General features: G+C 37.0%; 1 protein-coding gene across 2 annotated transcripts in view; it reads left to right on the forward strand.

The window, feature by feature from the left end:
- The window catches only part of FAM227B (family with sequence similarity 227 member B), a 192,318-nt gene that overhangs the window by 136,083 nt on the left and 32,639 nt on the right, over positions 1 to 23,596 (forward strand). The window contains exons 12-13 of one of the 2 annotated variants that reach the window (XM_019797863.2): positions 11,195 to 11,292; positions 21,164 to 21,324. In XM_019797863.2, coding sequence (XP_019653422.1) covers positions 11,195 to 11,292; positions 21,164 to 21,324 — 259 coding nt within the window. Of the gene's footprint in view, positions 1 to 11,194; positions 11,305 to 21,163; positions 21,325 to 23,596 lie in introns of both variants that reach the window. The other variant, XM_019797859.2, reaches the window with a different exon arrangement.

Raw genomic sequence — 23,596 nt, forward strand, 5'->3', positions numbered from 1 at the left:
GTTTTTATTTAAGTTCTAGTTGGTTAACATACAGGGTAATATTGACTTCAGGAGTAGAATTTACTGATTCATTACTTATATATAACACCCAGTGGTCATCACAACAAGTGCCCTCCTTAATACTACTTTTAATTTTTTGAGGAACCTCCATACTGTGTTTCATAACAGCTGCACCAGCTTACATTCGCACCAACAGTGCATGAGGGTTCCTTTTTCTCTCCATATCCTCACCAACACTTGTTATTTCTTCTGTTTTTAGTTTTAGCTATTCTGACAGGTGTGAGGTGATATCTCGTTGTGGTTTTGACTTGCATTTCCCTGGTGATCAGTGATGTTGAGCATTTTTTCATGTAATTCTCAGCTGTTTGTATGCCTTCTTTGGAAAAATGTCTTGCAAATATTTTCTGCCAGTCCATAGGCTCCATTTCCATTCTGTTGATTGCTTCCTTTGCTGTGTAATTATAGTGTTTGATACAGTGTTTGATGTAGTTCACTTACTTATTTTTGCTTTTGTTGCTGAGTATTAATTGTCATATCCAAAAAGAATAATCACCAAGGTCAGCGTCAGGAAACTTTTTCCCTACATTTTTCTCTAGGATTATTTTAGTTTCATGTTTTATATTTAAGTCTTTACTTCATTTTCAGCTGAATTTTTTGAATGGTTTAAGATAGGAGTCCAATTTTTTTTCTCTTGCATGTGGATATCCGGTTTTTCCAACACCACTTATTGAGGAAACTATCTCTTCCCCACTGTGTATTTTTGTCATGCTTGTCAAAAGTTAGTTGATTATATATGTATGTACAATATATGATTGGGTTCATTTCTGAGCTCTCTTTTCTGTTGTATTAATCTATGTGTCTATTTTTATGCTGGTACCATACCGTTTTGATTACTGTAGCTTTGTAATATAATTTGAAATCAGGAAGTGTGTGCCTCCAACTTTGTTCATTTTTGTTGAGATGGCTTTGGCTGCTAGGGATCTTTCATGGCTCCATACAAATTTTAAGACTGTTTTTTCTATTTCTGTGAAAAATGCCACTGGAATTTTGATGGGGATCACATTGACTCTGTATATTTCTTGTTTAGTATGGACATTTTGACAATGTTTCTTTCAGTCCATGAATATGAAAATATTTTTTCATTTACTTGTATCTTCTTCAATTACTTTTATCATCATTTTATAGTTTTCAGTGGACAGATTTTTCACATTCTTGGTTAAATTTATGCCTAAGTATTCTTTTTGGTGCAATCGTAAGTAGGATTGTTTTCTTCATTTCCTTTTCAAGTAGATTATTGTTGGTGTGAAAAATGTAACTGATTGTTTTTGTTTATTTTGTATCCTGCATATTTACTGAATTTCTTTATTAGTTCTAACAGTTTTTTTAATTGCATCTTTAGGGTTTTCTACATATAAAATCATGTCACTTCATACAAATAGCTAACAGACACATGAGAAAATGCTCAACATCACTCATTATCAGGGAAATACAAATCAAAACTACAATGAGCTACCACCTTCCACCAGTCAGAGTGGCTGAAATTAACAACTCAGGAAACAACAGATGTTGGCGAGGATGAGGAGAAAGGGGATCGCTCTTACACTGTTGGTGGGAATGCAAACTGGTACAGCCACTCTGGAAAACAGTATGGATATTCCTCAGAATTTTAAAAATAGAACTACCTCCAAACATAGGGGAAGTGAAGGAAAAATAAAATAAGATGAAAACAAAGAGGGAGGCAAACCATAAGAGACTCTTAACTATAGGAAACAAACTGAGAGTTGCTAGAGGGGAGGTGGGTGGGGGGATGAACATTAAGGAGGGGACTTGGTGTAATGAGCACTGCGTGCTGTGTACAACTGGTGAATCACTAAATTCTACCCCTGAAACTAATAACGCACTACATGTTAACTAAATTGAATTTAAATAAAAAAGTGAAATCAAATCAAATCGTTTCAGTTGCAAACAGAAATAACTTTACTTCTTCCTCTACAATTTTGATGCCTTTTATTCCTTTTTCTCATCTGATTACTCTTGCTAGTACTCCTAGTACTATGTTGAATAAAAGTGACAACATTAGGCATCCTTGCCTTGTACTGAATTTTAGAGAAAAAGTTTTCAGTATTTCCCCATTGATTATGATATTAGCTATGGGTTTTTCATAAACAGACTTTATTGTTGAAGACATTTTCTTCTATACCTATTTTATTGAGAGATTTTATCATGAATGAGTGTTGAACTTAGTCAAACGTGTTTTCTGCATCTGTTGAGATGATCACATAGTTTTTATCTTTCATTCTGCTGATGTGGTGTATCTCACTGATTGATTTACATATGTTAAGCCAATCTTGTATCACAGGGATAAACCCTGCCTGGTCATGTTATATAATCTTTTTGACATGTTTTTGAATTTGATGTGCTAGAATTTTATTGAGGAATTTTGTATCTATGTTCACCAGAGATATTGGCTTATAGTTTTCCTTACTTTTGGTGTCTGTCTGGGTTTGGTGTCAGAGTGATACTGGCCTCATAAAATGAGTTTGGAAGTGTTACCTCTGCTTCTATTTTTTGGAAGTTTTAAAAGGATTGGCATTAATTCATCATTGAATGCTTGGTAGAATTCAGCCATCATGCCATATGGTCCTGTACTTTCCTTTATTGGGAGATTCTTTTATTACCACACCAGTCTCCCTATTTGTTATTGACCTGTTCAGGCTATCTATTTCTTCTTGATTCAGTTTTGCTAGATTGTAAGTTTCCAAGAATTTACTGACTTCTTCTAGAGTATTTAATTTATTAGCATATAATTGTTCACTGTAGTCTCTTATGATCCTTTGTATTTCTGTGGTTTCAGTTGTAATGTCTCTTTTATTTCTGATTCTATTTGAGTGAGTCCTCTTTTTTTCTTGATGAGTCTGAAGGTTTGTCTAAAAAAAATCAGTTCTTAGTTTTATTGATCTTTTCTACTTTCTTATAATCTCTATTTCATTTATTTCTGCTCTGATGTTTATTATTTCCTTCCTTCTAGTAACTTTGGGCTGAGTTTATTATTCTTTTTCTAGTTCCCTGAGGTGTAAAATTAGGTGGTTTATTTCAGATCTTTCTTGTTGCTTAATGTAGGCATTTTTCATTATGAACTTCCCTCTTAGAACTGCTGTTGATGCAGCCCATACATTTTGGTATGTTGTATTTCCATTTTCTTCATCTCAAAATCTTTTTTTTATTTCTCTTTTGATTTCTTGTTTGATCCCTCAGTTATTCAGTAGCATTTTTTTTTTTTTTTAAGATTTTATTTATTTATTCGACAGATATAGAGACAGCCAGTGAGAGAGGGAGCACAAGCAGGGGGAGTGGGAGAGGAAGAAGCAGGCTCGCAGCGGAGGAGCCTGACGTGGGGCTCGATCCCACAATGCTGGGATCACGCCCTGAGCTGAAGGCAGACGCTCAACCGCTGTGCCACCCAGGCGCCCCATCAGTAGCATGTTTTTTAATCTCCACATATTTGTGGAATTTCTAGTTCTCTTCTTGTAATTGATTTCAGTTTCATACCACTGTGGTCCTAAAAGTTTCTCGATATGATTTCAGTCTTCTTAAATTTATTAAGGCTTGTTTTGTGACCTAACATATGATCTATCCTGGAGAGTGTTCCACATTATTTAAGAAGAATGTGTATTCTTTTGCTTTTGGATGGAATATTCTAGAGATGTTTGTTGAGTCCATCTCGTCTAATGTGTCATTTACAGCCAATGATTTTTATTGATTTTCTGTCTAAATGACCTATCCATTGATAAAAGTTGGGTATTAAAGTCCCCTCTATAATTGTATTGCTGTCCATTTTCCTCTTTAGGTTTGTTACTATTTGCTTTATATATTTAGCTACTCCAATATTGAGTGCACAAATACTTACAAATGTTATATTCTCTTGTTGGAGTGACCCCTTTATCATTATATAATGACCTTTGTCTCTTTTTTGCAGTCTATGTCTTAAAGTCTGTGTTGTCTAATATAAGTATAGTTACCCCAGCTTTCTTTTAGTTTTTATTTGCATGAAATATCTTCTTCTATCCCTTCACCTTCAGTCTGTGTGTGTCCTTACGTGTGAAGTGAGTGTCTCGTGGGCAACATATAGATGGGTCTTATTTGTATGTTTATCCATTTGCCACTCTGTCTTTTGATTGGAGAATTTTAGTCTATTTTCATTTATAGGTAATTATTGATACACATGTACTTATTGACATTTTTAAAATTGTTTTCTGGATGTTTTGTTATTTGTTCCATTTTTCTCTTGCCCTCTTCCATTGTGATATGATGATTTTTTGTAGTGGTAGGCCTGGATTCCTTTTTCTGTATCTATTGTGTATCTACTATAAGTTTTTGCTTTGTGATTACTTTGAGACATACATAAAACAACTTATATATATTTTTAAGATTTTATTTATTTATTTGTCAGAGAAAGAGAGCAAAAGCAGGGGGGAGGGGCAGAGGGAGAAGCGGGCTCCCTGCTGAGCAAAGAGCCCAATGTGAGACTCAATCCCAGGTCCTTGGGATCATGACCTGAGCCGAAGGCAGACGCTTAACCAACTGAGCCACCCAGGCATCCCTAAAACAACTTATATTTATAACAGCCTGTTTTATGTTGATAACAACTTAAGTTTGAACACATTCTAAAACTTACATTATTATTCCTCATATAATTAACATATTATTATGTTTTTGATGTCACAATTTTTTACCTTATGTATCCATTAACAAATTATTGAATTATAGTTATTTTTAATACTTTTGTCTTTTAACCTACATACTAGATGTGTAAGTGATTAAGTCACCACCTTTACAATATTAGATTATTCTGAATTTTGCTATATATTTACCTTTACTAGTGAGATTTATACTTTCATATGTTTTCTTATTACTAATTAGCATCCTTTGGTTTCAGCTTAAAGAAGTCCCTTTAACATTCTTATAAGGCAGTGTTGAACTCCTTTAGCTTTTGCTCATCTGGAAAACTCTTTATCTCTCCTTCAATTCTAAAGGACAACTTTGCTAGGTACAGTGTTCTTGTTTGGCAGGTTTTTTCTTTCAGCACTTCGAATATATCATGCCACTGCCTTCTGGCCTTCAAAGTTTTTGCTAAAAAAATCTCATAATATTAAGGGAGTTCCCTTGTGCATGACAAGTTGTTTTTCCCTTGCTGCTTATAAGAATCTCTCCTTGTCTTTAACTTTTGACAATTTAATTATAATGTGTCTTGGTGTGGGTCTCTTTGGGATTATTTTATTTGAAACTCTCTGGGCTTCCTTGATCTAGATGTCTATTTCCTTCCATAGGTTAGGGAAGTTTTTAGCTATTATTTTTTCAAGTAAGTTTTCTGCCCTTTTTGTCTCTCTTTTCTCCTTCTGAGACCCCTATAATGCAAATAATATATGATCTGCTTGAGATTGACTTGTAAGTCCTTTAAGCTATCTTTACTCTTCTTGATTCTTCCTCTTTTCCTCCTCATCCTTTCCTCCCTCCTCCTTCTCCCCCTCCTCCTCCTTCTTCGTCCTTTTTCTCTTCTTCTTCTTTACTGCTCTTATTGGATGAATTTCACTGCCTGGTTTCCAAGTTCGGTGATCCTTTCTTCCACATCATCTAGTCTCCTACTGAATCCCTCTATTGTATTTTTCAGTTCTGTTATTGTATTTTTTAGCTCTGTGATTTCTGTTTGGTACTTCCTTATATTTTGTATCTCTGCATTGGAATTCATGCATTGTTTGTTCATGCATTGTTCTCCTCACCTCAGTGAGCACCATTGTGATTTACTTTGAATTCTTTATCAAGTAAATCACTTATCTCTATTTTGTTAGTTTTTTTCCCCTGAGGTTTTAACTTATTCTTTCATTTGGAACATGCTCCTCTGTTTCTTCATTTTCCTAGACTCTCTCTGCATTAGGTAAAACAGCCACTTCTCCCAGTCTTGAAGGAGTCGCCTTTTGTAGGAGATGAACCTTATCATTCAACCCTGCCCTACCTCTTGGTTTTTCTCAAACCTTTGTGATTTGTTAAAGCAGCCTACTTTGTTCTTGCTGGCTCCTAGTAGTGAGGGTGTGTCAAGAACTACCAGTATCCCAAAGGGAAGGCTCTCAGTCAACACTTCGATTCAGGCTGAGTGGAAGCCAGAACCTCAGGCAGTAGCTTTGAAAATATGCAAATATATGTCTTTAAAGAGAACATTAGGAGATGGACATTTCTTTCTGTTCTCTCTGCACTGAGCCCTGGGTGATAGCCAATTAAGAGCTGGGGTTTTTTTGTTTGCTACTGTCCTGTAGAACCCATGAACACAAACCTTGCTGGCTTCCAGAACCAGGCTGTCAAGGGATGGCTCCTCTGGGTAGTAGCCACAAAAGTCTGTGCCCTAGCCTTCTCTTTTGTAGAACATTTTAAGATATGGGATGGTGGGAACATAGTTTCAACATACAACCCATCAATAATAAGTTCATATAATCACTAATCTGAAGAATGTAAAGAATTTTTATGACACCAGGCAAGACTGTCAAGGCTTGGTTATAAAATAAAGGTAATATTAATTCCTTTTAATTTTATTGTTTTCAGCAATTATACTTTGTATTACCATGTACAATAAAATTAGTCTTAATTTTTATATCTTTTTAAAAGTTCTTGTGTAGATAAATTTACACATAATATGGGGAAAAAAGAGTTTCCCAGACGATATGTTCTAATTTTTGCTTCAGAACCCATTTAGTAGTTAGTTTTTTTAAATGCTTTCCATTCTACAGGAAAGTCTTAAAATTGGTCTAGGTTCTTCCAAAACACCTTTGATCAAGTCAAGCTTAAAAGCTATTTTCTTTTATATTTGTAATGTTTGGCTCCACAGAGAGTTCATAAATATACTAGTTCCTTATTTCAGATACTTGTCACTTAGTTCTTTATACAAAACCATAGAAATATTTAAAAACTGATCACTTTGCACCTATAACTTCTCTAAGAAATGATTTTGTCCTTAAAGACACAGATATAATTCACAGTAAGAAGTAATAGAGGGGCACCTGGGTTGCTCAGTCAGTTGAGCATCCAACCCTTGGCATCAGGTCAAGTCATGATCTCAGTCATGGGATCAGGCCCTGCACCAGGCTCTGTGCTCAGGGTGGAGTCTGCTTCAGATTTTCTCTCCCTTTCCCTCCTGCTATGTCTCTCTTTCTCAAATAAATCAATAAAATCTTTAAAAAAAATAAAAAAGAAGTAATCGAAAGAAGTAAACTCCCAAGCCAAAATAGAGTAATAATATTGTATTTTCCTTGGTAAACTAATGTGATATGGATCACTATCTTATTACACATAAAATCTTCATGTTCTTGAATATATTAAATTTAGCTCAAAGTTGGTGAAACCCAAGGATGCTAGTGATACTTTACATACGTTTAGCACTTTATAGTTAACAAAGTATGTTTGTAGCACTTAAACTAACTTCTCTGTGAGATTATTCACAATTATATATATTATGTTAATATTACTAGAAGAAATTTAATTGTACTTTAGAGCATTGTGAAAAAGTCCTTAATGCTTCATTTTGCCAATTTAAAACAAATTGCATATAGAGAGGTGGGAGGATGGTTCTGTATATAGCTATGTAGACAGATGTAACTTGTTTGAGGTCTAATATCTAAGCAAACCAATGAGTAGATCTGCAAATGCTAAGATTGAAGGGACTTGGGGAAGTATTTGTATAGGGATCTGAAAAAATCTGGGAAGCATGATAAGAAAATATATGCAATAAGACAGTTAGAACATACCCATGGGTGTGCAATAACTTTCTTCAAAATAATTGTATCATTTTCCTATACTACTGAAACAAAATTTTGTTTTATTTCTTATTTGCTCAGATCATATATATTTTGCAGAATGACTACCTGTGTTTTCTCTTTCCTTTGTTTGCCCTTATACTTCACTACTAGATAAAAGTCTTTCTAAGAGTAATTCTAATTTAAGTTAGATATATTCTAAAATTGGCCTCTGAGTAACACTTTCTTTGTGTCTGTAGTTTATTCAATAATTGTTTTAATGTATATGGTCTGTATGAAGTTTAATTTTGCCAAGATATATGAGTTATTTGCATCTCAAAAGGACTATTAATGAAAACTACAAATTGGATAGAGATAACCATACTACTTGCCTAAGTGTCTCCCTTTTAAACATCCCTAAAATAGGGGCACCTGGGTGACTCAGTCAGTTAACTGTCCAATTCTTGGTTTTGGCTCAGGTTATGATCTCATGAGTTGTGAGATCGATCCCTGCTTCAGGCTCTGTGCTCAGCAGGGAGTCTATTCGGAGATTCTTTCCCCTCTGCCCCTTCTCCTACTCCTCTCTTTCTCCCTCTCTCCCTCTCTCAAATAAATAAATCTTTTTAAAAAAATCCCTAAAATAAAAACGGGATAATTATGGGAATGAATTTTTTTCCTAACATAGGTGGAGTAAGAGTAGGCTATTTTGTCACTAGTGAAATTTCTGAAGCCTAGTGAGAACAGTTGAGACTTCTTTTTGAGAGGGTGAGGGAAAGAGAGTGGGGGTGGGGGAGTACAGTGGGAGAGGGAGAGAGAATCTTTTTTTTTTTTTTTAAAGATTTTTATTTATTTATTTGACAGAGATAGAGACAGCCAGCGAGAGAGGGAACACAAGCAGGGGGAGTGGGAGAGGAAGAAGCAGGCTCACAGCAGAGGAGCCTGATGTGGGGCTCGATCCCATAACGCCGGGATCACGCCCTGAGCCGAAGGCAGACGCTTAACCGCTGTGCCACCCAGGCGCCCCGGGGATAGAGAATCTTAAGCAGGTTCCATGCCCAGCATGGAGCCCAACATGGCACTCGATCTCACAACCCTGAGATCATGATCTGAGTTGAAATCAGGAGTCAGACACTTAACCAACTGAGCCACCCAGGTGCCCTGAGACATTTTTTCTTATGGTTTTATCAAATAGAGTCACTTTTGGTTTTTCAGATGATCTTGTTCTCAAGCTTTGAGAGCTATGAGCCATGAGAACAGAGGATATATATAAAAACTGTAATCAGGGGAAAATTAATATTCTCACCTAAAATAAATCATGAATTAGGGGACTATAGGAGGAAAAAACCTAATAAACATAGTCATTTTAAGCTTATTCCTTACTCTTATCATATATGGGTGGGGTTTTTCTTTTTCGTAGGAATTTTTTTGCAAATTTTTTCTTTGAAACTTTTACTCTTAAAATTTCCTTGCTTTGTGTTTTTTATGTATCTCTTACTTCTTTGTCTTTTGCTGTTACTACCAGCTGGGGATTTTTGCCTAATATTGATGTGTATGACGTTCTATCGACTGATTTTACAACCAGTGTTAAGTATTCTGAAAAGTAAGGTTTTTATTGTAGGGACAGTGGACATGAAGTAGAGGTCCTTTTATTATTAATATTACGTCTGTTCATAGAGACCAGAAACTAAGTAATATTACCTAAAGATGTATTTAAGAATGATTCAAAATTGAACAAGTTTTGTTTTTTGAATTATTCCTCCCAGAGAATATTTTTATTGGTTTTTTACCTATCTTGCCAGTGTTTCTTTATACAAATGAAGGCAAATGCAATATATTCTTATATTAAAGGTAGCATACTGTATATATTCGATCAAATTATACACTCTGTTCTGCACCTTGCTTTCATCACTTAATGATATGACCTGTAGATCTCTTCAAATCAGTTATAGGGATCTTCCTCATTTCTTCTCACAGCTGCATGGTATTCCATCAAATGGGGGTGCCTCAGTGTTTTTAGCTAGTACTTTACATTCAAATACATGGGTTGTTTATAATCTCTAAGTTTTATATATTATGCCACAATCAATAAACTTGTACTTGTGTTCTTTCATACTTACGTAGGAGATTGTGTAGGATATAGTCTCAGAAGAGCGATTGCTGGGTCAAAGAGAAAATGTATCTGTATTTTTGTAGATATTGCCAGATGCCCCTCTATAAGAGATTTTTTTTGCTTTTGAGCATGTTTTAAAGGAAATAAATCATATGGTTTATTACATTTCTTGCTGCTAACTTCAACTTAATCTAACGTTGGTTCTACTCAAAATTTTAAAATTCAGATTCCTAACCGATTCTTTACTCTGTCAGGGATAAATGCCTACTTACCTCTAGCATTTCACACTTGTATCTAATATCTTTGCATGTCTAGTGTCAAAAATCCATCTGAGTGACTTTCCTTAACTCTTCAGAGCTCTATCTACAACCTGTAGATGCTATTAGTCTACCTGACACCTGATAACAAGTGCCACAATCTAGTACAAACCTCAGATTATCTATTTTCTCTGCTCTGTATTAAGATACCCTTAACAACTAACTTGTTCTTTTTTTTTTTAAAAGATTTTATTTTATTTATTTGACAGAGATAGAGACAGCCAGCGAGAGAGGGAACACAAGCAGGGGGAGTGGGAGAGGAAGAAGCAGGCTCGTAGCGGAGGAGCCTGAGGTGGGGCTCGATCCCATAACGCCGGGATCACACCCTGAGCTGAAGGCAGACGCTTAACCGCTGTGCCACCCAGGCGCCCCCTAACTTGTTCTTTTAAGCTGATTGACGTACTGATTAAACCATACAGTTCTCCTTTCCTTTAAGATATGGCAAGATTCCCTTGTTACCTTCATGTATATTCATGCTGGTTTCAAGGAAAACTTAGCAAGTCTTTCCTTATTTGGGTTTGTTGTCAGTATATGGAAAAGGTGGACCCTAACACATAGAGGCCCAAGCCTCCTATTGCATTAAACTAGAGGGTCATGGACAAGGCTTTGGGCTCTGAAGCAAAAGACCTAAGCTGTGTCTTAAAGGATAGCTTAGAGCTATAGCTTAGAGTCGTACAATTTCCTGTACTTAGTTATATTACCTGTAAATTGTGGAAAGTCTTACTTAGCTCACAGAATGGTTTGTGATAGTAATGTGAGATAATGTAAGTAAATAAGTTTTATCAGTTCTAAAGCCCTGTTAAGTAAAAATGAGACAGTATATTTATTTCCTCTAACTGAGGCAAGCTATAACAATATCCTAACCTCTATCTCATCCATTTTGGGTTCTTTCTGTGTTTAGGGTGCATTGCTAGAAGAAAAAAATATTACATATTTTTGTAAAGAAATAACAGCCAGAATTTAAGAAAGTATTTTGTTTTCTCTTTTAGCTATAGACTTCAATATGACAAAAATTTTAGAGAACCCAAGAGCATATACAATGCCCACATTCAAAGAAGAATCAAGTGTATCAAGACTAACAACAAAGGTTTGGAGCAGAGTAATTACTAAAAATGTTCTTACTTCTTTAATTTGCTATATAATTTGCTATATTTTAAATGCTATATATGAACAGCTTCATATATACACAATGTTCATTATTATATTTCTTTTTTTCGAATACTCAGATTTAATTTATTAATGCAATTAAGCAAATCACCAAAACAGATAAGTAGAGATGGCAGATTCTTTTTTTAAATTTTTTTTATTATATTATGTTAGTCACCATACAGTACATCCCTGGTTTCTGATGTAAACTTCGATGATTCATTAGTTGCATATAACACCCAGTACTCCATGCAATACGTGCCCTCCTTACTACCCATCACTAGTCTATCCCATGCCCCCACCCCCCTCCCCTCTGAAGCCCTCAATTTGTTTCTCAGAGTCCATAGTCTCTCATGCTTCATTCCCCCTTCTGATTACCCCCCCTTTCTTTATCCCTTTCTTCCCCTACCCATCTTCCTAGTTCTTATGTTCCATAGATGAGAGAAATCATATGATAGTCTTTCTCTGCTTGACTTATTTCACTTAGCATTATCTCCTCCAGTGCCGTCCATGTTGCAGCAAATGTTGAGAATTCGTTCTTTCTGATAGCTGAGTAATATTCCATTGTATATATGGACCACAGCTTCTTAATCCAGTCATCTGTTGAAGGGCATCTCGGCTCCTTCCATGATTTGGCTATTGTGGACAATGCAGCTATGAACATTGGGGTGCATATGGCCCTTCTCTTTACTACGTCTGTATCTTTGGGGTAAACACCCAGTAGTGCAATGGCTGGGTCATAGGGTAGTTCAATTTTTAACTTTTTAAGGGACCTCCACACTGTTTTCCAGAGTGGCTGTACCAACTTGCATTCCCACCAACAATGTAGGAGGGATCCCCTTTCTCCACATCCTCTCCAACAATTGTTGTTTCTTGCCTTGTCTATCTTTGCCATTCTAACTGGCGTAAGGTGGTATCTCAGTGTGGTTTTGATTTGAATTTCCCTGATGGCTAATGATTTTGAACATTTTTTCATGTGTCTGTTAGCCATTTGTATGTCTTCATTGGAAAAGTGTCTGTTCATATCTTCTGCCCATTTTATGATTTGTTTATTTGTTTCTCGTGTATTGAGTTTGAGAAGTTCTTTGTAGATCTTGGATACCAGTCCTTTATCTGTGGTGTCCTTTGCAAATATATTCTCCCATTCCGTGGGCTGTCTCTTAGTTTTTTTGACTGTTTCCTTGGCTGTGCAGAAGCTCTTTATCCTGATAAAGTCCCATAAGTTCATTTTATCTTTTATTTCTCTTGCCTTTGGAGATGTGTCGTGAAAAAGGTTGCTCTGGCCGATGTCATAGAAGTTGTTGCCTATGTTCTCCTCTAGAATTTTGATGGATTCCTGTCTCACATTGAGGTCTTTCATCCATTTGGAGTTTATTTTTGTGTATGGTGTGAGAGAGTGGTCAAGTTTCATTCTTTTGCATGTAGCTGTCCAATTTTCCCAGCACCATTTATTGAAGAGACTGTCTTTTTTCCACCGGATGTTTTTTCCTGCTTTATCAAAGATTAGTTGCCCAAAGAGCCGAGGGTCCATTTCTGGGTTCTCTATTCTGTTCCATTGGTCGATGTGTCTGTTTTTGTGCCAGTACCATGCTGTCTTTGTGATCACAGCTTTGTAGTACAGCTCGAAATCCGGCATTGTGATGCCCCCAGCTTTGTTTTTCCTTTTCAACAGTTCCTTGGAGATTCGGGGCCTTTTCTGGTTCCATACAAATTTAAGGACTATTTGTTCCAGTTCTTTGAAAAATGTCCTCGGTATTTTGATCGGGATAGCATTGAAAGTGTAGATTGCTCTGGGTAGTATGGACATTTTAACTATGTTAATTCTTCCAATCCATGAGCATGGAATATTTTTCCATCTTTTTATGTCTTCCTCAATATCTTTCAAAAGTGATCTATAGTTTCTAGGATATAGGTCCTTTACGTCTCTGGTTAAGTTAATTCCAAGGTAACGCATGGTTTTTGGTGTTATTGTAAATGGGATGGATTCCCTAATTTCTCTTTCTTCAGTCTCGTTATTCGTGTATAGAAATGCAACTGATTTCTGGGCATTGATTTTGTATCCTGCCACCTTACTGAATTGTTCTATAACTTCTAATAGTTTGGGAGTGGATTCCTTTGGGTTTTCCATATAGAGTATCATGTCATCTGCAAAGAGAGACAGTTTGACTTCTTCTTTGCCGATTTGGATACCTTTGATCCCTTTTTGTCTTCTGATTGCTGTTGCAAGGACTTCTAGTACTATGTTGAATAATAGTGGCGAGAGTGGGCATCCTTGTCGTGTTCCTGATCTTAAGGGAAAGGCTTCCAGCTTTTCCCCATTGAGAATAATGCTTGCAGTAGGCTTTTCATAGATGGCTTTTATGAGATTGAGAAATGTACCCTCTATTCCTACACTCTGAAGGGTTTTAATCAGGAAAGGATGCTGTATTTTGTCAAATGCTTTTTCTGCATCAATTGAGAGGATCATATGGTTCTTGAGTCTTTTCTTGTTGATATGATGTATCACATTGATTGATTTGCGAGTGTTGAACCATGCTTGCATCCCAGGTATGAATCCCACTTGGTCATGATGGATAATCCTTTTAATGTACTGTTGGATTCTATTAGCAAGGATCTTGTTGAGGATTTTGGCATCCATATTCATTAGAGAAATCGGTCTGTAATTCTCCTTTTTGAGGGGGTCTTTGCCTGGTTTGGGGATCAAGGTAATATTAGCCTCATAGAATGAGTTTGGTAGCTTTCCTTCTGTTTCTATTTTTTGAAATAGCTTTAGGAGAATAGGTATTATTTCTTCTTTGAATGTTTGGTAGAATTCCCCAGGAAAACCGTCTGGGCCTGGAGTTTTATTATTTGGAAGGTTGTTTATCACTGACTCAATTTCTTCATAGTTAATTGGCCTATTTAAGAAATCTATTTCTTCCTGTTTCAGTCTTGGTAGTTTATAGGTTTCCAGGAAGGCCTCCATCTCTTCCAGATTGTTTAGTTTTTTGGCATATAGCTGTTGATAAAAGTTTCTAATAATCCTTGCAATTTCAATGGTGCTGGTCGTGACCTCTCCCTTTTCAGTCATAATTTTAATAATCTCAGTCCTTTCTCTTTGTTTTTGGACAAGTTTTGCCAGTGGTCTATCAATTTTATGGATTCTCTCAAAGAACCAGCTTCTAGTCCTGTTGATCTGCTCTACTGTGGTTCTGGTCTCTAATTCATTGATTTCTGCTCTAATCTTGGTCAACTCCTTCCTTGTCAGTGGGTTAGGCCTGTCCCTCTGTTGCTGTTCCAGTTTCTTGAGGTGAGAATATAGAAACTGCATTTTAGATTTTTCTATTCTTTTGAGTGAGGCTTGGATGGCTATGTATTTCCCCCTTAGGACTGCCTTTGCAGTATCCCATAGGTTTTGGACCGTTGTGTATTCATTCTCGTTGGTCTCCATAAATTGTTTAATTTGTTTTTTGATTTCCTGGTTTATCGAGTCATTCTTGAGCAGGATGGTTCTTAGCCTCCAAGTGTTTGAGTTTCTTCCAGGTTTTTCCTTGTGGTTGAGTTCCAATTTCAGAGCGTTGTGGTCTGAGAATATGCAGGGGATAATTTCAATCTTTTGGTATTGGCTGAGACCTGTTTTGTGTCCCAGAGCATGATCTATTCTTGAGAATGTTCCATGGGCATTTGAATAGAATGAGTATTCTTTGGTTCTGGGGTGTAGTGTTCTATATATATCTATGAGGTCCAACTCGTCGAGTATGGCATTCAAAGCCTTTGATTCTTTGCTTAGTTTTTGCCAGGGTGTTCTGTCTATTTCTGATAGTGGGGTGTTGAGGTCCCCTACTATTACTGTGTTCTTATCTATATGTCTCTTTATTTTGGTTAAGAGTTGGCTTGTGTATCTTGCTGCTCCCCTGTTGGGGGCATATATATTAATAATTGTCATATCCACTTGTTGAATACTTCCTTTAAGAATAATATAGTGCCCTTCTGTATCTCTCTCTATGGCCTCTAGTTTAAAATCCAGTCTATCTGATATGAGAATTGCTACTCCAGCTTTCTTTTGAGGTCCATTTGCGTGGAAGATGGTACTCCATCCCCTTACTCTAAGTCTGAATGCATCTTTGGGTTCAAAATGAGTCTCTTGTAGACAGCAAATGGATGGGTCATGTCTTTTTATCCAATCTGCAACCCTGTGGCGTTTTATGGGAGAGTTTAAGCCATTTAGATTGATAGAGATTATTGACAGATATGATTTTAATGATGCCATTTCTCTTTAAAGTCTTTGTATCGGTTGTGACTTGCTGCTCTGTATCACTCTTGGGGCCTTTTTACCTTTATAGAGCCCCCCTTAATATCTCCTGTAGGGCTGGTTTCGTGGTTACGAAATTGGTTAATGATTGGCGATTTTGGAACGTCTTTATTTCTCCATCAATTCTGAATGACAGCTTTGCTGGATAAAGGATCCTTGGCTGCATGTTTTTCTCTGAAAGAGCTTTAAAAATGCCCCCCCAAGCCTTTCTCTCATTCCAGGTCTCTGTAGACAGGTCTGACGTAATCCTGATACCTTTGCCTTGGTACGTGAGAAATTTCTTTGCCCTGGCCGCTTTCAATACTGTATCCTTGGATCTAATATTNTACAGAGCCCAAATTATTGACCGGGACCCAGGCCATGTGCTCTTGTTTTATAGGGATCTTAGGGATGTGGGCTTCTTGATTTTTCAGCCTGCCTTCTGGGGGAGGGGCCTGNNNNTCCATATCCGTTAGTCCTGTGGCAGAGGCCACAGACTCATTGTCTTTTCTTTGCTGGGGGGGACTTCTCCTTCTCGTCATTCTGATGAGGAGAGGTTGCGGGGATGTACAGAGCCCAAATTATTGACCGGGACCCAGGCCATGTGCTCTTGTTTTATAGGGATCTTAGGGATGTGGGCTTCGATTTTTCAGCCTGCCTTCTGGGGGAGGGCCCTGCCACGCCGATACTCAGGCAACCCTGTTTGGGTAGAGTCTCCATGTCCCTTGCGAGGGGGGGTGGGGATGGGCACACTGTGAGCCGGTCTTTCCAGGCTTTTGTTCTCTGGCGGCTTTCCCTAGTGGTTTGCTGTGCCTCTTCTGAGAGTCAGAGCAGCAGCAGCCGAATCTCAGCCTCTGTCTCAGAACAGAGGGATCGCAGACCATTCTCCACGGAGCTCTCTTCGCCACTTTAACTCTGTTTCTGTTGGTGCTGCTCAACCCTGCAGCGTCCCAGGACGTGCGCCCCACACCCGGCGTCCCAGCCCTCACTTCCAGGGCCGGCGCGTCTCTGTCCTTTGTTTCTAACACAGCCAGCTGCCAGCCGCCCCCGCACACTCTGGAGCTCCCAGTCTCAGTCTGGATCCAGTGAGCACACCGGAGCTCCGTGTCAGTCTGGTGGCGCGTGCTCCCGCTCACGGTCTCAGTCTCCTCTCTCGCAGGTGCCGGTCCCCGAGTACCCCCGCTCCCTGGTGCAGGTGGCTACCGCTTCCCGGCGCCCGAACGCAGCGGCTCCCTCCCCCTTCCGTTTATCTTCCGATATCTGTGCGCAGTTTCACAGCTCCCCACTTCGTACCTCAATACTCATCTCTGGAGATGTTCATTTGTAGAGATCCAGATGTATCTTCCTGTGTCTCAGGCTGATTCCGTGGATGTTCAGGCTGGTCTGGTACCTATCCAACTCGACTCAGGGGACCGGCTGAAAAAAGGGTCCCCTACTCCTCCACCATCTTAACTCCAAACCCATTATTATATTTCTGACATATATTTTAGAAAAATTTAATGATCAAATGTGATTTATTGGAGAGGATAATCTTAATGCTAAAAAGTCTTTTTTTTTTTTAATATCCTCATCTCTAAAGAAAAAAAAACATAGCTTTCATCTTTTCTCACACTTCTGGCACTGCTTGTCCTTGGGTTGATAAACAAACATGGCTCTGATCTCAATAAGTTGTAGTCAGGGTTGCAGGGAAATCTTCATAAGTGTTTTCAGCAATGGCTGACCTGTCCCTACCTCTTCAGCCATGAGCCTGGGATAACTAGCCATATGTAGGTACTATTACTGAAAAGTTTTAGTTACTTAGTTTTTCCATGTTTCTGACGGTGCCTTCCTAATAGAGATCTTTATGGACTTTTCCATCTTGTGTTGCTTTAGCCAAGATTTGATGAGGTTACTGGCTTGATATTTCTGAATTTGATCTCTTGTTAAGACAATTAGGTTTTAAATTTGTTGCAGTCTTTATTGCTAAAATTTTGTCTGAATTATCTAGTCAAGTCTGACCATAAATTCTATGTTATGCCTATATAAAAACCACTTTCTGAAGTCAGTATTCATATATTTCCTTATCTTTAATAATACAGATACATAGAATGTTTTCCAGCATTTACAGTGCTTCCAAGGATGGTTTGTAAGTACTTAAAATAGAAACTAGTGATCTCTAGAAGTCAATTTGGGATCAATGATGATATCACACCATTGGGGGTAAGGGGCATGTACAATATTGCTGGATTTAGAAATCAGGAAATGTAATAGAAATTGTATATCTGATCTTCAGCAATCACTAAAAATGGCCCTTTATATCTTGTTTACAAATTGAAGAAATATGGACAGGTGGATTTATAACTGACTGAAAAACCTTTTTCAGATTACACTGTTAAAAGATGGAAAGCAAATTGCAGATACATTTTTGGTAATGCATCACATCACTGGCCCTGTCCTATGTAGATTATTTTTATCAACAACTTGGATAAAAATATGGTTGCCATTTTCATTAGATATGTAGATGTCATAAACCTTGGAAAAACTACAAATACATTGGATGATCAAAAGTTTACAGCAATCGAGTACTGGCTATCAAGTATCTTAGAAGATAAACTTTTATTATGGAAAAAGCATTAAGGTCCAAAATTACGGCTGCACAAGTATAGGATAATAAAGCCATGGGTTAGAGGCATCTGAAAAGATTTGGGAATTGTCTTTTATAGTAAGCTCTGTATGTATCAACAGAGAATGTTGTTGACCCCCAAATCTACTGATTCTTGAGCTATTTAAACAGACATGTGAGATCTACTCTATGCTGATTAAACAATTGTATATTATGTTCATTTTGGAGCTCCACATTGTGAAAGGGTGTAGACAAACCGAAGTGTTCTGAATAGAAAATAATCAAGATGATGAAGGGCTTTGAAACCATATTTTTTGAGCAATCGCCAAAATATGTAAAGGCATTTCCACTAGAAAAGACTCTGGTGGCCATAATAACTGTTTTCAGGTATGTAGAGAGCTACTCTAGGAAAGCAGAATTAGGCTTTTTCTGTGTGGCTCAAAAATTTCTTTTAACGATACAGACCACAAAGTTTTTATGTTTACCCATAAGTGAAAGCTATGGGAAGACTGTTTTCAGTTTGACATAAAGAATTTTCTGAGCATAATGGTTGTCCAGATGCTGAATGGGTGCCTGTGGCTACCCAGTGCCATTATGAGCGTTGGCAGGATGCACATGCAAACCTCAAAAATCAAAGTTTAGCTTTCTAGTCAGCGTCAGCAATTATCCTTTAATAAATTAACCAAAAAAATTAAGCACGAAAATCATCCCTTGGACTTTCTAGCTCATCTCTTGTGATGCTTCCAAAGTTTATAGGATTGCTTGGTTCTCAAATTTAGTACTAAGTTGACTCTTGGCTATGAAAGTCTTGTTTCATGGAATCTTAAAATTTTCTGATAATTTTCTGCCATTGTCTTTTGTGGAATAGATGGAAGCAATGGAGCTTCTGCTAATTGTTTTGGGTATTTGGAACATCTCTAGCAAGAGTTATTTGGGCAACTTCAAACCTTCCACTTTAAAGTATCTAGTAAAATGGCTAAGGCTCCACCAAACACGGGATATGCATTTAATACATAGTTCGGCTCTTGTCACGTTGAACTACCCTTTAAAAATCGGGCCATTATAGAGGATGAAGCAGGTATTAACTGTGGTTTTCCTATTTTAAAAAATGGATAATTGCAGAAAAATAACAGAAATGTCTATTTCTAGAATTTCAGTAAGATGTAGGTTCTATCTTACAATATCCAAGGCAGAAGCCAGGAGAAGGGTCATAAAACATCTTTCTAGACAGGCAGTATTTCCTTTTAATCTAGAAAAAGCTTGGTCTGGTTTTGCATGCAATTTAAAGATTACTCAGCCATCAAAAAGAATGAAATCTTGCCATTTGCAGTGACCTGGATGGAACTAGAGTGTATTATGCTAAGTGAAATAAGCCAGTCAGAGAAAGACAAATGCCATCTGATTTCACTCATATGTGGAATTTAAGAAACAAAACAGATGAACATAGGGGAAAGGAAGGAAAAATAAAATAAGAGGAAAACAGAGAGGGAGGCTAATCATAAGACTATAGGAAATAAACAGGGTTGCTGGAGGGGAGGTGAGAGGAGCGATGGGGTAACTAGGTGATGGGCATTAAGGAGGGCACTTGTTATGAGCACTGGATGTTGTATGCAACGGGGATGAATCACTAAATTCTGCCTTTCAAACTAATAATACAGTATATGTTAATTAAATTGAATTTAAATAAAAAACTTTTTTTAAAGAGAAAAGAGGAAAAAAAGATCAGGCTAGATATAACCTAATATGAATTTTCATGGGAGATTGAGATGGAGTAAATTATTTACATAATAGAAAATATGTCTGATTTTGACATTGAGTTTTCACCATCAAAGAATTGCTTTGGATTATGACAGTTCTACTGTTCAAAATAATTATGGAGCATTTTTGAAGGAAAGCAATGAAAAAGTGACCATAAGCAAAAGAAACACAAGAGAACTTTTATGTATCAGTAAAAGCAAATGAGAATAAAATTTTATTTCCTCACAGGAAGTGGAAATAATAAATCTCTCATCTACACATTACAAAAATAGAGGAAAGACATAACATATGAGTAGTTGCTATACTGACCTTGTATCCCACAAGAAGTCAGTAATAGAATCTTGGAACAATTCTATTTATGGTCACTTTCCCTGAGAGAGAATTCATGGTTGACGGTTTTTTTCCATCAGCACTTTGGTTACATTATCCACCTGCCTTCTGGCTTCCTTTGCTCTGATAAAAATTCAGCTTTTAATCCTATTGGGGTTCTCGTGTATGTTGTTTTTCTCTTGCTGCTTTTGAGATTTTTCTTTTTGTTTTGGTCTTTCAACACTTTTGAGTATGATGTGTCTAGGTGAGTATTTTTCTACTTGGAGTTAAGCTTCTTGGATATGTTTTCCACAAATGTTTGGAGGTTTTGGTCATGTTTATCTTCACATTTTTTCCTGTCCCTTTTTCTGGAGCTCTGTTCATTTTCTTCTTTCTTTTTTCTATCTGTTCTACAGACAGAATAATCTCTACTGACCTATCTATCGAGCTGTTAAATAAGAACGCCAGAAGGGCCTTACTGCATGAACTCATAGATTCATACTGTAGTAAATTTCTTTAATTAAGAAGATGCTTGGGGTGCCTGGGTGGCTCAGTCAGTTAAGCGTCTGACTCTTGATTTTGGCTCAAGTCATGATCTCAGGGTCCTGAGATGGAGCCCCCCGTGGGGCTCCCCACTCAGCAGGGAGCCTGCTTGGGATTCTGTCTCCTCTCTCTCTGCCCCTCCCACTTTTGCGCTCTCTCTCTCTCTAAAATAATAATTTTTTAAAAAGATGCTTTAAGAGTTTCTTTTTATTTATTTTAATATACCAGAGAGTAACTTTATTTATAGTTACAATGCAGTTATATTTATTTACAGTTCTTTAAAAGCACATATAAGTAATAATTTACTTGATTTTTTTTCTTCCCTTTAAGTCCCATTATATTAGCCCTGGTCCAGAGTTTAACCGTGTGCTCTTCAATTTTGGAGGTCAGAGTCCACTGATTTTATATTACCTTAAGATGCATGAGTTAGCTGGTATTTCCAAAGCCCCTAGACAAACCAAGATCAAACTTACTGAAATATTGCAAGAACCATATCCTTTTTTAAGCTTTGCTTTAATGTGATCTATTTCTAAAATGTTCAAAACTTTTTACTAAATGTCACAATCAAGAAAAAAGTTTAATGCATTTTTTAACCAGTGTTTTTTTTACTTAGCATTTACTTATATTCAAAACTTTCACAGCATGTTTCGCTAAAGTATTTTCTCTTTTAGGTCTAAGGGTGTGATTTTGCATGCAAAAAAAGTTCAAAAACATAAAACCCAGGAACGGGTATATGTAGCTTTTTAGTAAAAGACTTTTACTGTTCAGGGTTCAGTTGAAAGCACTTGTCAGACTGTGGGTCACGGGCTTCTCGGCTTCTCCAGAGGAAAGTTTCAAACGTTTTAGCTGTGTAATTCTTTTTTCCGATGAAAATTTGTCAGAAAGGTTAATTATGTAAAATATAATAGAAATGAAATTGGAGCTCTTTCATTGCAGCAGGGGTGAGGGGCCCGGAGTTCTGTACACTCCTACTCCTCTACCCCCTCCGCATAACCCATGCTAGCCCAGCCCTCACTGGGGCCCTGGATAAACCCCAAAGGGATCTAGTACCCTGGTCTCCAAACTGAAGTGGATACAGCTCTGGATAGAAAAATATATATGTATATATCAAAACTCTTATTTGTATCTATTTCTATCTTTAAAGATAAAAAAACTTAAACTTTAGTAATATTTAGTAAGTGAGTACCTTCTTCACTCAGCTGAAGGATAATGATGGTATCTTTGCTCTTGTGTTGTTTTCTGGGTATCACGTGTTGCTGTTTTCTTTGGGTAAACAGATTTAGGTAACAGATTTTGGGTGAGGAGATTTATAGATTACATCACCTATTTTAACTAAGGTAATACTCACAAGTGGACCAGTAGCTTTAAAAGGCTCTTGGAAAGAAACTTTAGATTGATGATAATATTTTTTTTAAAGTAAGGAAAATGCCGTAATGATTTTTCTCCTACTCCTTGAAGGAGATCCTTCTTGGCCCTCTAAGAAATGAAATTAATGGGGCACCTGGGTGGCTCAGTCAGTTAAGTGTCAGACTCTTGATTTTCAGCTCAAGTCATCTTGATTTCCCCTCAGGTCATGATCTCAGGGTCATGGGATTGAGCCCTGCGACAGGCTCTGCACTGGGTATGGGGCCTGCTTAAGATTCTTTTCCTCTCCCTCTGCCCCTATCTCCCCCACCCCTTTTTCTTTCTCAAAAAAAAAAAAAAAAAAGGAAATGAAATGAAATAAATGACAAACCAATCAATTCTGCCAAGATGTAGGCTAAAAAAACAATAACTTTCAAAATGACTATTTGAAATGTGGATATACATAATTATTATAAACAATCTAGCACTAAGTATATGTTATACTTTTCAGTATCAGAAAATGATTGTATAATGCCAGTTTAATTTGCAAGGCATTTATAAACCAACTATGTAGATATCAATTCTCTACAATTGAGGATAAAAGGCTTAGTATGCCATTAATAAGTATAATAGTAAATTTTATTTTTAAAATATTTTATCTCACTCTTTTCTATTTATAGACTGCATATCTTTTATAATATGTATACTAGATTAATACAGATTGATATTACATAATTCATAAATGTAAAATTATACCTATATGGGAGTGTGCTCACATAGCTTTTACTCATGGGATATATGATCAAAATCTGCTCTAACAGAGTCTCAGGACTCTTTCTAGGACACTTCCTCTCCCACATGTCAGTCAAGACAACCTCCAGTGCCTCACTAACCATATGTACATGGAATTAACTTGGATAGCTCTGAAACAAAAGGAGAAAGGCAAATTACAGGGCTAAATCAGTCTGTTCAGGGACTTGTAAATTAAGTAATGATCCAAGGATTATCATCAACCTTGGGTTAGTCCAAAACAAAAATGTTTAGAAGTGAAATTTTGTAAAACCATTCATAATAAATTGCTTTTAAGTAATTTTAATTATAATTATAAAAATGTTAGTCTTTGTGTTTACATTTCTGATAGGCATGGATTTGTCCAATGGCTATGCAAGGATTTGTACCAGTAATTTACTGAGAATGTAGGGAGAGTGTGAGTATGTGTAGGGGTGGGGAGAGGAGGAAATGGATATCTAAAGCATGAAGCCTATTAAGAGAGTATCTCATTCCATAAATATGTGAGAGAAATCACCCTTTGGAAAGTAAATGGAGATTTCTGTGATGCTTTTTAGCTTGTAAAATGTAATAACCCCAATAAGAAAAAATATCCCTAGACCTAATGATGAACAAAATGATGATGATTCT

This window comes from Ailuropoda melanoleuca, chromosome 5 (assembly GCF_002007445.2).
Source record: "Ailuropoda melanoleuca isolate Jingjing chromosome 5, ASM200744v2, whole genome shotgun sequence".
Taxonomy (NCBI): domain Eukaryota; kingdom Metazoa; phylum Chordata; class Mammalia; order Carnivora; family Ursidae; genus Ailuropoda; species Ailuropoda melanoleuca.